The sequence below is a fragment of the Megalops cyprinoides genome, chromosome 6 (genome assembly GCF_013368585.1).
Source record: "Megalops cyprinoides isolate fMegCyp1 chromosome 6, fMegCyp1.pri, whole genome shotgun sequence".
Classification (NCBI taxonomy): Eukaryota; Metazoa; Chordata; class Actinopteri; order Elopiformes; family Megalopidae; genus Megalops; species Megalops cyprinoides.
In genome coordinates this window covers 37,343,526-37,356,729 of record NC_050588.1, presented here as the reverse complement: position 1 = coordinate 37,356,729, position 13,204 = coordinate 37,343,526, and the positions used below count along the sequence as shown (strand labels likewise).

Below are 13,204 nucleotides of genomic sequence, written 5' to 3'. Positions count from 1 at the left end.
GCTAGCGTCAGTATGCATTGTTAGCATCTCACAGCCAAAACTCCCGATCCCCAAAAGCGGTGGTAATACACTGTGGCCCATTAGCTTGCTAGTAGTAAATGTCCTGTGGTTTGGCAACTTTCCAGCTGATGTGTTGGTTCTCTTGCTGTGGTTTATGCTATGCCATGTCCTGAAAGTATTTTAACATTTTTTTTTGTTTAATTTTCACAATGTGATGTGGCATAGGAAGGGAGGGAATCTGTGACAAGTCAGCTAATTTAATGTCAAAATGCAATAACCAATAACCATCTAGCATCTGCAAAAGGTATTCATTTTATTGCAATACCTTATGTTTTCATGCCATTGTGTTTTAAAGTGGTGAATAACGTGTCATTTCACTTGATCGTTTTCCATAATGGAAATGGGAACTAGTTGTCAAGCCAGCTAGTGAGTCTTCATTGAATATTTCTTATAGACCGATGTGCACTAAGGATCAGCACAGAACCACTGTATAAATTACCGAGAGAGCAGGGAGAAAGATGTCACATGGCTGCAATGACAGCAAACCTACTGGCTGCCAAAATCCAGGAAGGGAGCTGCGGTGCTCCAGGGTGAGATTAATTTAATCAGCGTATGCAACTTTGCACCACCGATTTTAAGAGATACTGGTTCATATTTTAAATCTACCCCCTGAAAAACACAAATGCACAAAAAGGGCTTCTGAATCATTCTCGTCCATGTTGTACCTCCATTTGAAGTTGTGTCTGAATTCTGCTTGCTCAAAAGAGGCCAGAGAAGTGAATATTATCAAAGACTGTGGTCATTGTGGTTACTTCTGTAGGAACCTTGAAAAGATATGAACCATCATTGCCATATGGCTGTGGGCTGTGTCCCAGTGCACTTCCAGTACCCCATAAGAATTAAGTAATGCCCCTTATTTACTTCCATCTACTTTGGTATCACCCACTCATCAAACACAACCTCATGCATAACAAAATGCAAGCGGACAGTCAGTGTGTTTTGCACCGATGAATAAAATTATGTAAAAATATAACGCTAGTTAATAGAAGCCAGTTCTAAGTGCAGTTCAGAAGTTCATAGAGGCTCTATCTGTGATGCCGTCAGGTATAAAATGAGGTTACACGCAGGGGTAAGCAATCCATTAGTAGCATTTACTGCAGTGGTTAAAGACAGACAGCTGTCAAAACAGGTGACGGCTATAAAAAGAATATTTAAAAATTACAAAGAGTTGAATTTTCCACTTTCCACGGAAGCATCTGTTCCCAAGATGTTTAAAGTTCCTGGAATTGCCTAAAAGAGGATGCAGGAAAGTTTGACCACAACGTGGTGAGAGAAGAATGCAGAAGTCGAACTCAAAATCGCGTGTAACAATCAGCGATCTTCACGAGGGTCGGATGCTCAGGATCACTGGCATACAACGTATCACCAACCCTTGTCAGCTACAGTTAAAAAATGGATGTTCGAGTAATGGTTTCATTGATGAATTCTCTCCTAAAACCAAAACACTAAAATAAATGGTATGGTTTTGTTAAACCACATCTTAATGACTCTTGGGTGCATGTCTGCGGGCTGAAAAAAAACACAATACGACAGGAAGCGTCATATCAGTTTCATCAAAGTCAAGCAGGTTACACACGGCGGTGTAAGCAAATGTGATCATGTGATCAATTTCTTGAAAAGCGTGTGATTCGTAGTAAAACACATGCCTGTATACAGTGTTGATAATACTCGTCCTTATGTCTTCCATATTAGGACTTCCATTTGGTAAAACGTCGGCGCATCAGTCCAGGAAACGTTCGTGATTTATTCCAGATACAAAAGTAAAAATTGCTACACGGATCTACCACGTCCTACTTCTTAGTTTTCCTCTTCTCGGAAGGTTAATTCATCTGCACCCTTTAATGATCTGCTGATAAAACTGACGGCAAAAAATGTTGAATCGATATCCAAATCTGTTTGCTGTTTCTAAACACATAAACGCATAAACAGTGCGACGCAGGTCTTTGATGTTCTGTATATGGCATCTGCCTTTGGACATCGTCATTATTTTTAGAACAGCTGTAAAGCATCTGGCTTTTCAATTATGTATGTCGCTTGTGTTGTGTTGTACCTCACTTGTACGTCGCTTTGGATAAAAGCGTCTGCCAAATGAACACATGTAAATGTATGTGTGTGTTAATTAACGACGTCATTACATCCATAAACTGAAATTACCATCTGTAAATAAATAAGTAAATAAATAAAAACTTAGTAGGCTACGTTAGGGCGCCATTGACTTCAAAGGTGATCATGTGTAATGAATTTGTTGTAACACATGCAGATTGGATTTATTTATATCAGTTAACAGTCGGTTGCGGGGGTAGGTGTAAAGTCAAAAGGAGTTGCTGCAGCTTGTTGCTGGAATCAAATGCTTAGCCTTTCGATTTCGATGTAAGAATGCTAGTGATTAATACTGTGTCCTTATTACATATTTTGCATTTTAATAAAAAATGAATGGGGCTTACGAGGTGTTTGTACATATGTATCGCACTGGACAAAAAAAAAAAAACTTAGTTGCGGATGTGGGCGTAGCACGGCTGCTTTCAGTATTATTTGCAGTCATAATCGTGCATAAAACGCGTTCCGCGGGACCTCGGTGTACGAGTCTAAGCTTGTAACATCACGAATACCTGCAAACTGGGCTTTTTATTGTTCGGTGTAAATATTTCGTGCTCTCAGCTTCACTTCGATGACGCTTTAAAATGCAAAAACAAAACTTCTCAGAAGCTTTTCTGCGGAGTGGCGCAAAGACCAACATCACCTGTGCGAAGATTGACTTGGATTTCACCCATACATTTTTGCCAACGGTGTACGTTCTCGTCTTTGTCATCGGTCTGCTCGCCAATTGTTGTGGTTTAAAGTCTGTGCTGACGAGCTGGAAAAAACTGGGAAATATAAACATTTTTATATTGAACCTGGGAGTTGCAGACCTGCTGTACGTATTTACCTTGCCCTTTCTCGTCGTTTACTACGCGGCGAACAGTAGGTGGATTTTTGGACGTACGTTTTGCAAGGTCACCAGATTTTGCTTCAATTTGAATTTATACTGCAGCATCGGTTTTCTCACCTGCATTAGCATCTACAGATACCTCGGCATCGTTCACCCCATGAAAGTGATGGGGAGAATTACGAGACGCCATTCGGTGGCTATAAGTATTCTTGTCTGGCTCTTGGTTATTATTCAGATCCTTCCAGACATGTTCTTTGACAAGACTCCACGGAATTCGTCCGACGCGTGTTTCGACACCACCGCCAACGACCTAATCGACCTGTACCTCCCGTACAGCATTGGCTGGACATTCACGGGGTTCGGCGTTCCTCTGATAATCATCGTCGGGTGCTATGGACACGTGGCCGTGGTTCTGGCTTCTAAAGCGAACGTCAATGCGTTGCTGAAGCAGCGATGCCTAAAACTGGTCGTGATGCTGATCGTTTTATTTTCGGTGTGCTTTATTCCTTACCATGTTCTGAGGAATTTAAATCTAAAGACCAGAATTTTGAAACGCGATGGCACGTGCCACGCATCGTTCGATGACATCTACCTTGCCTACCAAGTGAGCCGCGGTCTGGCTTGCATGAACAGTGCCATCAACCCGCTCATTTACTTAGTGGGCAACGACGACTTTCTCGTCCGTTTCCATGAGATATCCAAACGCGCAAGGATGTCTGTCGCACAAGTGACGGGCGTACGAAAATACCGCAAACCTCCAGATACGGACTCCTCAGGTATGAATTCGAGAGCAGGTGATCTGAATGAAGAGGGGTTTATGTTTTGAGCTTAGTGTTCAAATACAGCTTGCTACTCAGAGGAATGAAACCTATCAGTATTGTGAATATATTATGGGCAGCTGCTCGTTTCAAAATCTGTTTATAGCTATGTCCATATATCTCTGTGTTATGTATTTTTGTTATATTTTTTCTCAAGCACTTAAATGAGAAATGCTAACTTAACATTTGCTGCAGCCTGTTTAAATCGGTGGCAGTATGCAGTGATTTACAAACAAATTAACGCATGACGGTTCTGAATAACACAGTACAAAATACACAGATAGGACACCCTTTTGTCCTGCATTCAACTCCTGTATATTAAGTGCCTGCATTTTTGGGAGCTCTGTCTGGTATTTGTTAACAGTACGTTTATTTTTGAGCTGATTCCAAAGCTTCTACTGGCTTTAGGGCTTTAAGCTTTGCTAATGTTTAACCCTCTATTGCCCAGTGTTGCCTAAAGGTGATGTACCCAGTTTTGGCCTACCACACACATGCAAAATATATTTACGATAATGTCTTATAAAGAGGAGGAGATTCTAAACAAACCGATAAGAAATGTTTGGTCATCATACAGTGTGTACATGGGGACCATTTCAGCTTTTTAGGAAATCTTAAAAAGCACCTCTGTCATATTCCATCCAGTACAAAGTTGGATTCACAATTGAAAGTGACTAAAAACACATTTTTTATCATTTTATTTAAATGTGTATATATATAATGGGAAATTGGGGGGAGGGGGCACAAAGAGGAAGGAGCCGATGCAGGTGGCATGCCCCAGCATTGCCATAACCTAAAACAGAAGTGTGGGAGGTGTGTGTGTTTTTTTTTTTTTTTTTCTGGATTCACCCATTGCTCTCTACAGAACAAAGCTTATAGGTCCAAGGAGCAGAACAGAGTCGTGTTCCGTATGATGGATTTTACAGTTTCAGAGGCACGGATTATGTCCTGCGAGAAGGAACTGTGCCGCCCACTGAAGTGCAAAACTGAGACTGCAAGCTGTCTGCATGTGGAGCAAGGCTGCCCTTTGAAGAAGATGGGAGAACCGTCCCAAAGTACTGAGGCAAACTTGGCCAGAGCATGTGTTGGGCCAGTCGCCTGTCTGTACCTGAATGCCACAACATGGACAGCTGGCCTGAGTGGGTAGGACGGAGACTGGTGAGAAAGCACCCTGCATGCGAGAGCGTACTGACAGTGTAGTGCAGAGGGCTTACCTGCTTCATGAATCTCCACAAGCTGTGAGTTAGATAAAGTCGAAGATGAACACAATGGTGAGACTTCCATTCGGTCCTTCACTGTACAATGTTGCCTCAAGGTGACACGCTTACTGAAAAAGGCCAGAAAAATGAAAATGCTTATTTTCTGGCTTTTCAGTATGTATAAATTTGGATGTGATGCAAGTCTTCAACAGTATGCTGTGTAATTCTATAAAAAAACTACTCAGTTTCACTTTCTTCCACTGTGGTGTACGGTTGCCCCAAAATAATTTATATTCAAAAAATTGTTGTCATTAAGATAATTTGGTTCATTTTATGCCAAAAAAAAGATCTTTTTTTTTCAGCAGTGTTATCATAATCCATGCGGTAGAGGGTCAATGTCTGACTGAGTGTTGTGTTATCTTTCCGTTGTTGCTATGTAACAGTCATAACGTTGTCAGGAGGAATAAACCGAGGCCTGTAAAAGAAGCCATGGACTCTGTAGTTCATTTATATGTTCGGCATTGCAGACAGCAAAGAAAATGTGAAAGTGAGTACTTACTCATTTGTAGGTAAGAAACCACGCAGCCAAGTATCATTTTTGATGTGCATCAATGATGCACAAACTGGTCTCTTTGGAGCTTTGAAATGCATTTTATTTAAAGGTACTTCCTTTATTACATGTTTTTTTGGACTTGACCTGAGTGCAACCTTTCCAGGGCTAAGCTTAATAGCTGAATCCAAGGAACTTATAAACAGTTAGATGGTCATTAATAACTGGAACCGCCAATGGAAGAGAACAATTTCCTGAAAAATTGTGACTACACATGTTTGTGAAAAAAAAATAACTTTCAAAGGAAATGAGGGGACTGTTTAACTAGCCAGCAAACACAGCAGATACATTTTGTGCAAGTGAGCCAAAACTCTATCCAGGTGGTCTTCGAACAGTGCCAAACAGGATTCGTAGAGGGTCTGCCACTGATCTGTTTAAAAGCTGGACCCAGTGCTGGCATTGCTCACCATTTTTGAGACACGAAAGCACTGCTAACTCTTTAGGCTATGCGTCTCGATTGACTATGCTCACAGTACCGAATTACTTCTAAGGATTGTTTATTATTATTATCATTTTTATAATACATCAAATATGGAAGAACAAATAAATTAATCCTGAAATTGGGCATTTCAAATTACTTAAGTAATTGTTATGAAGTGTATTCCATATTTTCGCTGCATCTTCACTAAGTATAACAAATGTGCATATTTTAAGTGGACACCGAAAGCACACAATGACCAAGCGACCAACTCTGTCTCTGATCCCAAAAGCTCACGGGACTGTGTCACCGCCTGATAGTGCATACAGTACTTCTCCCCTAACTGTGAACTTCACTGCATACTGAGGAAATTCCTGAACACATTTCATCTGGTCCAGCCCTCCCCTCTGACTCACTGTGGCCTAAGTGTGTGCGTGAGCGGAAGAGTCACAGACGGTCATCGCTTCTGCCTGAAGGAGTAAATCTGTGTGGTTCAGATGGTGCTCGGATTACAGATGATGAATAGCTTTCAAAATGGAAATGATTATTTTTTTACAGTAAAGTTAACAAAACAGAGTAATGCTCCTGTACCTAATTCATAGATCCAGCCTACTAATTCCCTCTGTGTGCATTCTTTTTTCAGTGCATGGAGCTTAGGTGTAAGTGGTGCTGTGTGTGTGATGCCTTTACTGTGCGTTGTTGGCTAGCACATGTGTGTGTGCGCATATCTATGAGCATTTCTATTTCCCCAGACTCTGGGGATAAAACCCTCACCCAACTCTCAAATATTTTTAGTAAGCTGATTTTTATTGTTAATTAACAATAAATAAGCAGCAAGTGATCAAAGTTTTGATTCGTGTATGTACTGTAATTTACAACCTAAGCCTTTTAAGCAATTTTGTAGTTTACTTTTCACAGGAAGTGGCAGAACCTTCTGAATTTCCTCAGATTGAATCGTGTGACTAATCCTATGAGAAGTTAACAATACCACCTATATCTGCTGTCAGATCATAAAGCCCCGTTTCCACCGCAGGTTTTTATGGTGAGGTAGTGTAAATGTCAGAGGAAACGATAACGAACTGTTGTTTGGCCCTTTCCAAACTAACACGCCCGTCTGAAAGCCTACTCTCGAAGCTGGAGTTCACTGACTTAAGTAGGTTATGAAACATCGGACACACTTATGAAATGTGTTTTCATCAATCCTATCCATTCAAATTAATATTAAATATACCTGTCTTTTCATTCAACTTGAGCACATCGCAAATGACATTGACGTGTAGGTTTAGATTGCATGTATCCTAACTGCGTCTTTATTGAATTTTCAAATCAGTGTTGCTAGCAGGAATGAAGGTGGAAAGTGAGATGTGGATTGGATGGCAAGAACAAAATGGAAGTCAGAAGATCACCACTGAAAATGGGGATTGGCTCAGAATGTTTAAGGTGGCTTGTACTATTTGAGAAATATGAAGCAATAACAATGATGCCTCATGTAATACGATGTTTTTGTATTACACTGCTACATGAGGCTTGACAACTTGCTACAACATGTCTGTAGAGTTTTTATCTCCAAAATAAACTTCAGCAAGCTACCAGCCACCACTTCAAAGTCTTTTTTGCTACTCATCTTCAATGCATAGCAAGTGTATGCATGAGGTACAGTGCTTTCCTGCCAGGTTCCCAGGGTGAGTACTGCCATTACACCACTGAGAAGGTACCTGAACATGTGCATAAATGCCCATGCATTAAGCTCTCTCCTACGCACACATGCAATGTTAATGCGTGTGCTGGAAGACCACTATAAACATTCTGACCAATGTTTCCATGGATATTTATGAATTCCAAGCCTGATATTTACTAAGGCTTTGTGCAGGACAACAACAGCATGAAATCATGTATTCTCGTGTTAGAAGTTGTGAACAGTTAAACAGCACAGTTGTCTGAGTATTATTAGACAATAAGGAGGTCTTTCTGTTAAAGGACACCTGGGGTTCACCTAACAGCTGTCATTTAACATGGATATATAACCAATAGATAAAATCTGCCTGTAGCTTTCCTTACTAGCATGATTTATAAGTGCATCAAGCAAAAATGCACTTGCACAATCTTTTTGTTTTTATTTTGAGAAACAGTCTCATGGCCTTTGGTATGGTACTGTAGGTATTTATGAAATCAACTGTTTTCTTTGCTGTGGACTAAAAGTAATGGCTTTTCTTTAGGAAACATCTGACACATATCCAAATGGAAAAAAAAGGTTAAAAAATTAAAATGGAACATGTTATTACGATCACCTTCTTCTTTTCCTTCATGTAATTGGATTCGCCTCCCCAAACTATAAGGTAATTTACAGTCCTTTTTGCAGGGTTGAAAGGTGAAACAGAGATGCAATTCATTGCTATTTTTATTGACCCCCACACTAGAAGTAGTAAACCCACCTCTTCTTCTTATGGTTTGTGGACCCTGCGGGTCGAGCGAGGGTTTTTAGGACGATGGTATCGTTCCAGGCCCCGTAAACCAAGCAGTAGGAGTCGGCCCGTTTGATGGTGAACTCGTAGCTCTTTTCGGGGAGCAGGTTGCCAATCTTGGTGCTGTTGGAGCCGGAGGTAATGATGCTCAGGTGCGCCTTGTCCTCTCCACTGGCGGGCCCTCCGGTGGCTCCTTCAGCAGGGGTGGCGGGGTCCTCGGCCGGCTGCTGCTGGTCCTCGCAGGCTGGGGCGTCCGCCGTTTGCTCCGGCGCCGGGTGGAACCTGTAGCGGATCTCGTACTTCACCCCGGGCTCGCTCCTCTCCTGCCCCGCCACGTGCCAGTACAGCCGCACGGACTTGGCCAGCGCCACCGAGGCGTTCTTGTCGAACAGGACGGGCGGCTTGGCGGCGAGCGCCAGCTGGATCTGCAGCTCGGTTGTGACGGCCGGCTCCGTGATCAGCCGGTGCTTGAAGCGGAAGCGTCCAAGGGTCTGAGCGTCGTTGAAGTCCCGGAGGGCGCTGGCCACCTGGTCCAGGTTCCCCCGGACGACGCCGGACACCTTCTCCTCGGTAAATGTATCCGGACTGCATGTCTCCAGCGTGGACACCAGCTCCTCCTTCCCTCTCCTTATCTGCTCATAGAGCTCTTCCAGCAGGCATAGCTGGATCTTCACCTGGCTGCTGCCGAAATTCTTCAGTTGCTGGAACTTTCCGTGGTCGATCAGGTGCTGGATGGTGGAGCTGGAGCTGTGCTCGCTGTGCGGCAGGTCGGGGCAGGTGACCTCGACGTAGAAGGCGCACTTTTTCAGCGTCTCCAGCTTCGCACGGTACATACTCAGAGAGTCGTCGCTCAGCTTTGAGGAAATGAAATTCTGTACGTAGGACCGCAGTCCATCGCAACTCTCCAAAGGGCCTCTGTCCTGCCAATCCGTGTGTTCTTCATTTGGCTCCTTCACCTCTGAAATTGACTCAGTCGAATGCAGTCTATCCATATCTGTCAAAAAGAAATGTCAGGAAAGTCTCTTCTTCACATGTTTTAGCGCATATGTTTCATGGCAGAGAGGGGCGCTGTGAATTGCACTGTGCAATGTTTGTTTTTCAACACACACAATTCATTACGTCATCTTATCACCAAATGCCATCTTAGTAACAGATTAGTTATCCTCTTTACAAAAAAAAGGTGGACAATGAAATAATCGACAGCGTGGCATAGCGGTAATGAGTTGGGCATGTAATCAAAAGGTTGCTGGTTTGATTCCCTGCTGGGGCACTGCTGTTATACCCTTGGGCAAGGTACCTAACCCACAGTTACCTCTGTAAATATCCAGTTGAATAACTGGATAACATGTAAAAAAAAAAATGTATCCTACATACGTCACTCTCAATAACAGTGCCTGCTAAATGACACTAATGTAATGTTTAAGAGTGTTTTTTGTAGCAAGGTACACTTATTGATTTAAAATAACCAGTAAATTTTCAGGAGAAATAACTGCTATAATATCACAGACAGAATTATGACTAATCAACTCTCCATGTGTGTGTCCTTGCAAGGTCCAAGAGCAGGTTTATGGGAAATGGCCTTTTGATAATAGCAGAGAGCACCTGGCACACGGCCAAACGTGCGCAACATTCTGGAATGTGTCTGACCCGGTTGCCCCACTAGCTAATGAGGTGCACCCTAAAAGCATCCACTTTGCCAAAAATGGCAAAGCCCTTTCGGCGGCACAGTGCGAATCTATGAGAGTCTACGTGTGCTAACAAGACGCCGACTGACTTACAGCGAGCCAAGAACGTTCCCATACCAGACCGATCGGCTGGCGAGTGGAAGCCAAATGCAGACATATCAAAACATATTTTTTCTTCTTCCCCGTGATTAATGGTTAAGGCTTAAATGTTAAGAGATTTAATACAACTAACACTGTGTTAAGGCTGCCTGTAGTTATGATCCTGGGATGGGAGTGGAATGCAGAACGAATCAAAGGTTACCAGGTCACATGTTACACAAGTGATATGCCGTGCCGATAAACGCTTTAGGACATACAGTAAATACTCTCCCCACCCACATAACCAATTCGGACATGCACGTAATGAGTAACTAATGTATTATATAAACGCTAGAAAAAAAACGCTGGCAGTACAGTGAATAATTACCTTGTCCGTGAGGGATGTAGCTCAACAGGTTCTACTAATGAGCACAAATGTTTGTGTTGCAGTAATTTCGATATCCTGAAAAAGTGTATTACATCAAAGACATTACTACCAATTGGTTTGAAGTTAGAAATAATTAAGGACATACACTAAACGAATGAGCATTATTTGAACCATCAAAAATTTAATTTGTAAATGAAAAAATGGAAGAGGGTTTTTGCCTTAATTACTTTCTGCTGTGCCAAAGGAAACACATTCAAACTGCACTGCGTTTTTTTTTTTTTTTTTGTCCTGGAAGGATTATCGGATTGAATTGCCAGTTTTCACTAAGTCTATGTAACATGCAAAAGGCCTATTCCCATTAACACACATTCGGATGGCACGAAATAAATACACTCATTTCTGCTAATATTGAACTAATATTTAATTTCTCAAACATAAGATGCTTTCAGCGGCTAATGCCTTTGTTTACTCGTGCCTGCAGGCCTTTATGAGCGTACAGTTCAGATGTTCATGATTACATCCTTTTCCAGGCTAACGTTGTTTTCAGGTCCGAAGAGGAGGAGCTATAATCCTCCTTATCACATTTTCCTCGATATCTGTCTCCGGGAGGAGTGTAAGGGAACATACTGATTAGTTTTGGAAAACTGGTGAAGCTATTTACCTCAGAACTTGCAGATTCACGATGTCTGAAACCTTATACAACTGGAAAATAACAATTATAAACTCTGAAATATAAGTAAATTCCCAATATCATATGTAATAAAACAGTATTCTACCAAGAATCCTAGTCTAGATTTACAAAGATACGATTAACGATATGTGAAGGCCTCGTGTCTATGCCAGCCGTGATCTGAATTGACAGCATACCAAAATCATAAAAAAAACCCTCTATACACTAGGCGTATGAGTTTAGCGTGCTGACCTCGTACCTTGCTAATTATTATTTTTCTCCCAAAGTCAGCGGAAAACCAAACTTTAAGTGTATTATCTAACCAGCTATAAAACAACTTTTTGGTAACAGCGGAAGGTACAGTAGCACTAAAATAGCCTTGAGTAATATTAGGCTACCTCTAGTTTATTAGCTATACTTTCAGCAGTTATACCATCGCTCTCACCTGCAACGGACTGTCAACTGGTTTCCTACTAAGTTTGTTTTTAAAATGCAACGTTACCTTGACGTTCCACATCCTCCTTTTTCTGGAACACAGTGTTCGTGTCAGTTCACAGGCGCAAGGACAGCAGTAACAATGGGGTGGAACGGTGACTTTTTTGTTTTGTTTTGTTTCGTTTTATATTGTTTTTTCCAATTTTGGAATACAACTAGCCAAATCTCATACAGCAATTTCTCGATCTGAGATCACCACTGATGAGGAGCAAATGTTGGTATAGCTATGAGGCTGACATGATCGTATTATATAAAAGTGCACATTAAGCTATAATAAGAAAAGCAGCATTAGTAGTAGAAATACTAGGCCTCCTCCTCCTCCTACTACTACTACTACTACTACTACTACTACTACTACTACTACTACTAATAATAATAATAATAATAATAATAATAATAATAATAAAAATCTACATAGTATGAAAGGCAAGTGGACAGAAAGGAAAAAAGGAGACGACGAAGAAAAGTCAAAGATTAAAAAAGGTGAGTCGTAAATTTAGATTTAAATATAGCCGTGGTTTCTGCGCTCCTCATGTCGGCTGGGAGACTGTTCACAGTGTTGGAGTACATCTTGCGGAGGCCCTACACACCACTGAACAGAAGGAGAGAGCGGAACGGACAAGATGAATTCGGAGGACCGTGGGGAGCGGCAAATGGGGTAACGGTTAATCACAGGTGTAGGAGATGAGCTAAATTGTGAAAGCCTTTAAACGTCAAAAAGTAGTATTATAAGTCTGTGGTTTTATGGGGTGTCAGTAGAGTGGTTTGCGTAGTCACTGTTTTGTTTTTGTGTCATTATTCTCAGTACTGAACATTCTGAAGTTTTTTTTCCCCAAACAACTGAATGGGACTTTACAATAATCGATACATGATGAAACGTGGGTAAGAATACAAACAAACAAACATAAGTAAATAAATAGTTTTCATCATAGAAGAAGACGTTGTGACTTTAGTAAAGTCCGGAAATAACTGTGCAGGTAGTAACCGACAGTACTGTCGGACAGTACCAATGATACCAACCTCATTTTTGGGGTGAACAAGAATGTGGTTCACTGTGTCAAATGCAATAGGTCCAACAGGACGGAGCTGGTAAAGGGCATCTTTACCCGATTCTGTTGTAATTTTTTGAGCAAGATGGAAACTCTGTCGTGCTTGTGGGGTCCGGTAATTTGAGATTGCATATCAACCTGTAGATGCGGGAGGCTTTCAGACATTTGGTTGACTGCAGTGGTGTAAATTTCAAAGTCTGAGTGGCCAACCAGGACTTCAGGATGGGTGTATTCTTTGGAGAACGCGTGCTGACATGGTGTGGAAGAGGAGCAGGAACGAAGATGCTGCTTCCAGGCCAAGATGATTCAGTCCAGAACTTCCCCGCGCCCACTTAGCCTAACGGTA

General features: G+C 41.8%; 2 protein-coding genes across 2 annotated transcripts; one reads left to right on the top strand and one right to left on the bottom strand.

Annotated features, from left to right (window-relative positions):
• Positions 1–2,668: 2,668 nt before the first annotated feature.
• On the top strand, positions 2,669–3,815 carry LOC118779658 (P2Y purinoceptor 1-like). The gene has a single exon (XM_036531836.1). It carries the CDS (start codon positions 2,742–2,744, stop codon positions 3,813–3,815), a length of 1,074 nt encoding a protein of 357 aa, XP_036387729.1. The 5' UTR covers positions 2,669–2,741.
• A 4,629-nt stretch (positions 3,816–8,444) lies between these two features.
• On the bottom strand, positions 8,445–9,485 carry LOC118779631 (fibronectin type III domain-containing protein 11-like). Its single transcript, XM_036531806.1, has one exon. The coding sequence runs from the start codon at positions 9,483–9,485 to the stop codon at positions 8,445–8,447; it is 1,041 nt and encodes a 346-aa protein (XP_036387699.1).
• Positions 9,486–13,204: the final 3,719 nt, after the last annotated feature.

Bases quoted from the DNA above. Each gene is read 5' to 3' on its own strand.
- LOC118779658 (XM_036531836.1), top strand. From the start codon at position 2,742: ATGCAAAAACAAAACTTCTCAGAAGCTTTTCTGCGGAGTGGCGCAAAG.
- LOC118779631 (XM_036531806.1), bottom strand. From the start codon at position 9,485: ATGGATAGACTGCATTCGACTGAGTCAATTTCAGAGGTGAAGGAGCCA.